Here is a 9624-nt window from a genome sequence, read left to right as displayed (position 1 = left end):
CAGGCATAAGCCACGGTGCCCACCCCTAATTTGGGTTTCAGAGGGCAATTTGTACCATTTGGAGAAGATGCTGGATCCTTCAATATTACTGCTTTAGAAAGATTTGGAACTCTGACCCATATTTAGTACATGACTTTTCTGGGGCGTGGAAAAATACGCTCTGTCATCTAATGTGATGTCAATTTTCTTTAACCTTCTGTGTAAATGGTGCGCATTAAGACATGAGGTCTACTGTTAAATAATTTTTTTTTATAAACATAGTGACAACAAGATTGTACAGTATCAATTAAAAAGACCCAACGTGACCAGGTCCACTGCTTCCTGCATCTTGAAGTAAGACAAGTGTTCAGCTTAGAGATGAGCACCTTTCCTTCCAGAGCAAGAAGACATGATGGGAGAAAAAAATGTTCTCTCTGAGAATTTACCCAGATAAAGAGCTGGGTAGTTGGATCTAAATGGTCCCATAGCAATCCTTTTCTCACGGGAGGTGCGTAGATCTTTGACAAGTGATGAACGAACTTTGCTTTGTGTGGTTAGGCCTGGGACTGAACTTTGTAACCAGGGATTTGGTGCGCGGGGCTTCACAGGCTGCAGAGAAACATGAAAACATGAGTGCATACATATGCCAAACGTGTCTCATGTGAGCGACAGAGCCCAAGTGAAGGCTTCTTTGGCCATAGTGTGTCTTTTTTTTTTTTTTTGAGACGGAGTCCCACTCTGTCGCCCAGGCTGGAGTTCAGTGGCGCAATCTCGGCTTACTGCAATCTCCGACTCCCAGGTTCAAGTGATTCTCTTGCCTCAGCCTCCGAAGCAGCTGGGATTACAGGCGCCCGCCACCACGCCCAGCTAATTTTTTTTTTTTTTTTTTTTTTTTTTTTTGAGAGGGAGTCTCACACTCTCCCAGGCTGGAGTGCATTGGCGCGATCTCGGCTCACTGCAAGCTCCACATCCCGGGTTCACGCCATTCTCCTGCCTCAGCCTCCCGAGTAGCTGGGACTACAGGCGCCCATCACCACGCCCAGCTAATTTTTTGTATTTTTAGTAGAGACGGGATTTCACCGTGTTAGCCAGGATGGTCTCGATCTCCTGAACTCGTGATCCGCCCGCCTCGGCCTCCCAAAGTGCTGGGATTACAGGCGTGAGCCGCTGCTCACGTGAGTTTCGCTCTTGTTGCCCAGGCTGGGGTGCAATGGTGTGATCTCGGCTCACTGCAGCCTCCGCCCCCAGAGTTCAGGGATTCTCCTGCTTCAGCCTCCCAAGTAGCCGGCATTACAGGCATGCGCCACCACACCCTGTTAATTTTGTATTTTTAGTAGAGACAGCATTTCTCCATGTTGGCCAGGCTGGTCTCGAACTCGCGACCTCAGGTGATCCGCCAGCCTCAGCCTCCCAAAGTGCTGGGATTACAGGCGTGAGCCGCTGCTCCCGGCCACGCCCAGCTAATCTTTTTGTATTTTTAGTAGAGACAGGGTTTCACCATGTTGGACAGGCTGGTCTTGAACTCCTGACCTCGTGATCTGCCTGCCTTGGCCTCCCAAAATGCTGAGATTACAGGCGTGAGCCACTGCGCCCAGAGATTATTCTTTAATTAATCTCAAAAGCCTAACACCAGGGTAGTCTCTCTGAGCCTACTCTGGCTTGAAAAGCTGCCCATTAAAAAATAAAAATAAAAGCCTAACACCAGAGTTTGGTATATGTTCACTCACACATTTGTAGAAGGAACACAATATCTCTTACAATATTCTTTACTTCACTAGTAAGTTATAATTTCAGCTATACATTATATGGCGTTATTACTAGTTAAGTAATAAAACCAATGCATCATTTATCTTGTTTTTCATTACTTAAAAAATGAATAATTGGCTGGGCACGGTGGCTCACACCTGTAATCCCAGCACTTTGAGAGGCCGAGGTAGGCAGATCACTTGAAGTTGGGAGTTCAAGACCAGCCTGGCCAACATGGTGAAACCTCATCTCTACTAAAAATACAAAAATTAACCAGGCATGGTGCAGGTGCCTGTAATCCCAGCTACTCGGGAGGCTGAGGCAGGAGAATCGCTTGAGCCAGGAGGCAGAGGTTGCAGTGAGCCAAGATTGCGCCACTGTACTCTAGCCTGGGCAACAGAGTGAGACTTTGTCTCAAAATAAAAAAAGATTAATCAATTATAATGGACCATATTATTTTAATTTTAATTTTCAAGATTTATTCTTGTATTTGTTATATTTATTTTTAATATTTTATTATGTTTTTTGAATATTGTATGTGAAATAAAAAATGAAGTCATGATACAAAGTAAGTCTGACCTGTACATGAATGTTTGTAGAAGCTTTATTATAATCACCCAAAACTAGAAGCAACCAAGATATCTTTTAAGAAGTGAATGAACAAACTGATACACCTATACAATGGAACAGTATTCAGAGGTAAAAAGAAACGACCCCTGGTGCGGTAGCTCATACTTGTAATCTCAGCACTTTGGGAGGCCAAGGCATGCGGATCACAAGGTCAGGAGTTTGAGACCAGCCTGACTAACATGGTGAAACCCTGTCTCTTCTAAAAATACAAAAATTACCTGGGCGTGGGGGCGTGTGCCTGTAATTCCACTACTCAGGAGGCTGAGGCAGGAGAATCGCTTGAACCTGGGGGTCAGAGGTTGCAGTGAGCCGAGAACACACCACTGCACTCCAGCCTGGGCAGCAGAGCAAGACTCCATCTCAAAAAAAAAAAAAAAAAGAAAGAAAGAAAGAAAGAAAGAAAGAAAGAAAGAAAGAAAGAAAGAAAGAAAGAAATGAGCTGTGAAGCCAGAAAAAGACATGCATGCATGAACCTCTTCAAACGTGTATTGCTGCCAGGCGGGTGGCTGACGCCTGTAATCCCAGCACTTTGGGAGGCCGAGGCGGGCAGATCACTTGAGGTCAGGAGTTTGAGACCAGCTTGGCCAATATGGTGAAACCCCACCTTTACTAAAGATACAAAAATTAGCCAGGGGTGGTGGTGCACGCCTGTAATCTCAGCTACTTGGGAGGCTGAGGCACGAGAATCGCTTGAACCCGGGAGTCAGATATTGCAGTGAGGTGAGATGGTGCCACTGCACTTCAACCTGGGCGACAAAGTGAGACTGTGTCTCAAAGAAAATAAAGATATGTATTGCTAGGTGAAAGAAGGCAGCCTGAAAAGGCTACATACTGTATAATTCCAATTATATGACATTGTGTAAAAGACAAAACTATAGAGATAGTAAAAAAAAGGCCAGGCATGGTGGCTCACGCCTGTAATCCCAGCACTTTGGGAGGCTGAGGTGGGCGGATCACGAGGTCAGGAGATCGAGACCATCCTGGCTAACAAGGTGAAACCCCATCTCTACTAAAAATACAAAACAAAAAATTAGCCGGGCATGGTGGCGGGCACCTGTAGTCCCAGCTACTCAGGAGGCTGAGGCAGCAGAATGGCGTGAACCAGGGAGGCGGAGCTTGCAGTGAGCCAAGATCGCACCACTGCACTCCATCCTGGGCAACAGAGCGAGACTCTATCTCAAAAAAAAAAAAAAAAAAAATCAGTAGTTGTCCAGCTACTCGGGAGGCTGAGGTGGGAGGATCACTTGAGCAGGGGCAGTTGAGGCTGAAGTGAGCCATGATCATGCCACTGCAACTCCAGCTTAGGCAACACGAGGAGACTCTGTCTCAAAATAAAAAACAAAAACAAAACAAAAAAAGGAGAATAAAAAAGAAAAATCAGTGGTTGACAGCTATTTGTGGGGAGGAAAGGAGGGTTGAATAAGTGAAGCACAGGCCGGGCACAGTGGCTCACGCCTGTAATCCCAGCACTTTAGGAGGCCAGGCAGGCAGATGACTTGAGGCCAAGAGATTGAGACCAGCCTGGCCAACATGGTGAAACCCAGTCTCTACTAAAAATACAAAAATTAGGCCAGGCGCTGTGGCTCACACCTGTAACCCCAGCACTTTGGGAGCCTGAGGTGGGCGGATCACCTGAGGTCAGAAGTTCGAGACCAGCCTGGCCAACGTGGTGAAACTCTGTCTCTACTAAAAATACAAAAATTAACCGAGCATGGTGGTGGGCGATTGTAATCCTAGCTACTCGGGAGGCTGAGGAAGGAGAATTACTTGAACCCAGGAGGCGGAGGCTGCAATGAGCCGAGACTGCGCCACTGCACTCCAGTCTGAGTGACAGAGCCAGACTTCGAGACTCCATCTCAAAAAAAAAAAAAAAAAGGAAGCACAGGAGACTTTTTAAGGTGGTGAAACTATTCTGAATATTCTGTATAATATATGATGGATACGTGACATTATTCATTTGTTAAAACCCATAGAACTTTACAGCAAGAAGAGTGAACCTTATTTTTTGAGACGGAGTTTCACTCTTGTCACCCAGGCTGGAGTGCAGTGGTGCAATCTCGGCTCACTGTAACCTCCCCCTCCCAAATTCAAGCTTCTATTAAATGCCTCAGCCACCCTAGTAGCTGAGATTACAGGCACGCACCACCATGCCCAGTTAGTTTTTGTATTTTTAGTAGAGACTGGGTTTCACCATGTTGGCCAGGCTGGTCTTGAACTCCTGACCCTCAGGTGATCCACCCATCTCAGCCTCCCAAAGTGCTGGGATTGCAGGCATGAGGCACCCCACCCAGCCAGAGTAAACGTTAATGTATGCAAATTAAAACAAAAACATTTAGGAAGTAAGGAGATCTAGGAAGGAATACGGACTGCATGTAGCAAGAGAACCAAATGTATAGAACAACTTCAGTGAAGGGAGCAGGAAAAACTTCGGAAATGTGTGGAATCTGTAAGACTAAATACAACAGGAATTGCACATAGCACTGTATTCTAGTTAATAAAATTGTTTCCCAAGGGAGTGTGAGTTAATATTTCTGATTTATGTATGGAAAATTGGAACATAAAGTATACTACTAATAATTGTAATGATTACCTGAAAGAAATATAGACAGTCTTCTAGTCATGGAAAATAAATTTTAAAACCTTCATTTTTTACATCAGGTGTTTTTTATTTGTTTGTTTTTTAGAGACCTGGTCTTACTATGTTGCCCCAGCTGCCAGAGTGCAGTAGCTAGTACCTATTCACAGGCACGATCATAGCTCACTATAATCTTGGACTCCTGGGCTCAAGTGATCCTCCTGTCTCTGGCCTCACATGTAGCTAAAACTACATGTACCATCATGCCCCAACCCTCAATTTAAATACAGATTTTTGTTGCAGATGTGATGATGAAAAGTAAATACTTTCAAGCACAATTGTATATTAGGATAAAATTCTGTGTGGAAGTTACTTCATAAAGGAAATGTGAGCTTTTTTTAAGATGTAATTTTAATTTTAAAGAAGAGCTTACATATTTTATTTTTAAAATGGATGATGGTAGTTATCAAACTGTTATGGCATTTAGATTCAAATGCATGCATTTAAATTCCGTTTTGAACTTAAAATATCAATATGTAAAGCTGGAATACTTACATGTTTGAAATTAAACTCTGCTTCTATTTAAAATGAAAACATTTTAGATGTCAATTTTTTTTTTTTTTTGAGACAGAGTCTCATCTCTGTCACTCGGGCTGTAGTGCAGTGGCTCAATCTCGGCTCACTGCAACCTCCGCCTCTCAGGTTCAAGCGATTCTCCTGTCTCAGCCTCCTGAGTAGCTGGGATTACAGGCATGCGCCACCATACCTGGCTAATTTTTCTTTATTTTCAGTAGAGACGGGGTTTTACCATGTTGGCCAGGCTGGTCTCAAACTCCCGACCTCAGGTGATCCACTTGCCTCTGCTTCCCAAAGTGCTGGGATTGCAGGTGTGAGCCATCGTGCCTGGCCTCATTTTAGATGTCAATTTAAGAAGGTAAAGAGGTGACATCATTTTTCAAAATTATTTTATAGGTTATATGAGCAATCAAAAGAGTTGGAAATTCAACGTCCTAGATAGCATCTCTTATGATGTATAGCAAGACCCAGCCAATTTGTTCTGTAAAAGGCCAGATAGCAGATATTTCAGGCTTTTGGGGCCAGATGGCCTATTCAAACTGTGATTTTTTGTTTGTTTGTTTGTTATTGAGATGGAGTCTTGCGCTGTTGCCCAGGCTGGAGTGCAGTGGCGCGATCTCGGCTCACTGCGACCTCTGTCTCCTGTGTTCAAGCAATTCTGGTGCCTCAGCCACCTGAGTAGCTGGGATTATAGGCACATGCCACCACGCCCGGCTAATTTTTGTATTTTTTAGTAGAGATGGGGTTTCACTATGTTGGCCAGGCTAGTCTCGAACTCCTGGCCCCAAGTGATCCGCCCGCCTCAGCCTCCCAAAGTGCTGGGATTACAGGCATGAGCCACCACACCCAGCCTAAACTTTATATTAACATCCTAAAGTTAAACATGAAAATTCTTCTATAACAAATAATCCCATTACCCAGAGGGAACTTCTGTCTTCAGTTTGGTTTATATCTTTCCGGATATTCAGCTATGCAGGCAGACACACACACACACACACACACACACACGCACACACACAACATATATGGTTTTAAATAAATTTTACATAATGTAGGCTCATGCCTATAATCCCAGCACTTTGGAAGGCTAAGGCAGGTGGATCACCTGAGGTCAGCAGTTTGAGACCAGCTTAGCCAATATGGTGAAACCCTGTCTCTACTAAAAATAGAAAAATTGGCTGGACATGGTGGCAGGTGCCTGTAATCCCAACTACTCCGGAGGCTGAAGCAGGAGAATCACTTGAACCTGGGAGGTGAAGGTTGCAGTGAGCCGAGAGGTTGCACCACTGCACTCCAGCCTGGGTGACAGAGGGAAACTCTGTCTCAAAAAAGAAAAAAGAAAAGAAAATTATATATAATGTATATTGGCTGCATTTTTTAAGCAAAAAATGGGACAACATATTGTTCTATAATTTGATTTTTTTAATGCATTATAGACGTTTCCTTGTCATTCTTTTAAATAACTGCTGATTGGTAGATATTTGAGTAATTTCCAGTTTTGAAATTATAAGCAACAAGCATCTATGTATAAATATCTTTGCACACATGGGTGAATTTTTTTTTTTTTTTTTTGAGACAGGGTTTGGCTCTATTGCCCAGGCTGGAGTACAGTGGTGCCATCTCAGCTCACTGCAACCTCTGCATCCCAGGCTCAAGCCATCCTCCCACCTTAGCCTCCCTAGTAGCTGGGACCACAGGTGTACATCACCATGCCTGGCTAATTTTTGTATTTAAAATTTTTCGGCTTGGCATGGCAGCTCATTCCTGTAATCCAGCACTTTGGGAGGCCAAGGCAGTTGGATCACTTAGGGCCAGGAGTTCGAGACCAGCCTGGCCAACATGGCAAAACCCCATCTCAACTAAAAATACAAAAATTAGTTGGGCATCGTGGCACATGCCTATAATCCAAGCTACTCAGGTGAGGCACAAGAATCGCTTGAACCTGGCAGGTGGAGGTTGCAGTGAGCCAAGATCACGCCACTGCATTTCAGGCTAGGTGACAAAGCAAGACTCTGTCTCAAAAAAAAAAAATTGCTGATTTTTCATAGTGACAGCATCTCACCATGTTGCTCAGGCTGGTCTGGAACTCCTGAGCTCAAGCAATCCACCTGCCTCAGCCCACCAAAGTATTGGGATTATAGATGTTAGCCACTGCACCTGGCCAGTGAATTTTTTTAAGGATAGATTTCTAGATGTAGAATTACTAGTGGGTCAAAGATATCAAAATTTTGTATTGATGAATTGTCATCTAAAAGTTTTTACCAGGGTTTCTCAACCCTGGTAGTATTGACATTTGGGGCCAGATAGTCCTTTGTTATGGGGCTTCATTGCGCATTGTAGAATGTTTTACAGCATCGCTAGATGCTAGTAGCACCCCCACTGTTGGACAACCAAAAATATCTCTAGATATTGCTAAATGACCTCTGGGGGTGCAAAATAGCCCCAGGTTCAGAACCACTGCCTCGGACATTTGCTTTCTTTTACTTTCCTTTTATTTATCTTTCTCACCATCTCCCTTTCAACAACTCAAGCTATCCTTCCTTCTTAAAGAAAAGACACTTAAAGGAACTTATGAGGCCAGGTGTGGTGGCTCACGCCTGTAATTCCAGCATTTTGGGAGACTGAGGCATGTGGCTTGCCTGAGCTCAGGATTTCAAGACCAGCTTGACCAACATGGCGAAACCCCGTCTCCAGTGAAAATACAAAAATTAGCCGGGTGTGGTGGCGTGCGCCTGTAATCCCAGCTACTTGGGAGGTGGAGACAGGAGAATTGCTTGAACCCCGGAGGCGGAGATTGCAGTGAGCCGAGATCGCGCCATTGCACTCCAGCCTGGGCAACAGAGACTCTGTCTTGAAAAAAAAAAAAAAGAAAGGAACTTATAATTTAGTATATATCACCCTTCCTTCCCAGTATATTTACACTTTAGATATAGATGAAGTGAAAGTGACAATGACTAATTCAAGAATAACTATCTAATGATGGGATGAATTTTGATGGGAGAGATAATTTGGGGTACTTTCCTGGTAGGCTTTAAATCATACTATGTATACTTAAACATCCTGTTGGCTCCATTCATCTTCTTTTCTGTAGAACTTTCTCTGAATAACAATGATTAGCATCTATATTCAGAATGTCAAGTTCCTGGCCAAGTGCGGTGGCTCACGCCTGTAATCCCAGCACTTTGGGAGGCCAAGGTGGGCGGATCACAAGGTCAGGAGATCGAGACCATCCTGGCTAACACAGTGAAACCCCGTTTGTACTAAAAATAATAAAAAAAAAAAAAAAAAAAAAAGAAGAAGAAGAATGTCAAGTTCCTTTGATTTTTCTTAAAGGGAATTCTATTGATTCAAAACAAAACAAAACAAAAAAACAGAAGAGAAAGGTAAGCAATGCTTAAAAATCAAGAAAAATGAGATGAATTAGGGAAAGTAAAGTTTATTGTTTAAAAAATACTATATTTTGGCTGGGCGCAGTGGCTCACGCCTGTAATGCCAGCACTTTGGGAGGCTGAGGTGGGCAGATCACCTGAGGTCAGGAGTTTGAGACCAGCCTGGCCAACATGAGAAACCCCGTCTCTACTAAAAATACAAAAATTAGTCGGGCATGGTAGGGGGTGCCTGTAATCCCAGCTACTCGGGAGGCTGAGGCAGGAGAATTGCTTGAATCTGGGAGGCAGAGGTTGCAGTGGGCCAAGATAGAACCACTGCACTCCAGTCTGGATGACAGAGCGAGACTCTATCTCAAAACAAACAAACAAACAAAAAAAGCCTATATTTTTAGCAGGGCATGGTGGCTCATGCTTGTAATCCCAGGGCAGTGTGCTAAATGCAAGACGGGATAGCAAAAGGCATAAGGAAGTCTTTTCCTTGAATTTTAGGAAGGAATATGACAAGAACATGAATTACCAGCACAATGTGTTAAATTCATGTGAAAGAGTCAAAATTCTCTTGAGATGAAGGAGATGGTAGCGCCTTTGGAGAGGAGATGGAATGTGAAATGGGCTTTAATTAGGGTTTTGACAAAAGATAATTGGGGGACAGTATGCAGAGGAAACAGCCTGAGAAAACATATAAAGGACAATATAGGTAAGCAACAGCAAACAGTCTAGTTTGTAGAA

General features: G+C 43.7%; 1 protein-coding gene across 7 annotated transcripts in view; it reads right to left on the bottom strand.

Moving 5' to 3' along the window:
• Positions 1–229: 229 nt before the first annotated feature.
• HEATR4 (HEAT repeat containing 4) overlaps positions 230–9624 on the bottom strand; it is a 357461-nt gene continuing 348066 nt past the window's right edge. For all 7 annotated transcript variants that reach the window (XM_063644180.1, XM_055288864.2, XM_055288865.2 and 4 more), the window contains one exon: positions 230–588. In XM_063644180.1, the coding sequence (XP_063500250.1) occupies positions 352–588 (237 nt within the window). In that variant the 3' untranslated portion in view covers positions 230–351. The remainder of the gene's footprint in view (positions 589–9624) is intronic.

Source organism: Symphalangus syndactylus, chromosome 8 (assembly GCF_028878055.3).
Source record: "Symphalangus syndactylus isolate Jambi chromosome 8, NHGRI_mSymSyn1-v2.1_pri, whole genome shotgun sequence".
NCBI lineage: Eukaryota > Metazoa > Chordata > Mammalia > Primates > Hylobatidae > Symphalangus > Symphalangus syndactylus.
This window is presented reverse-complemented; position numbering and strand designations above follow the sequence as displayed.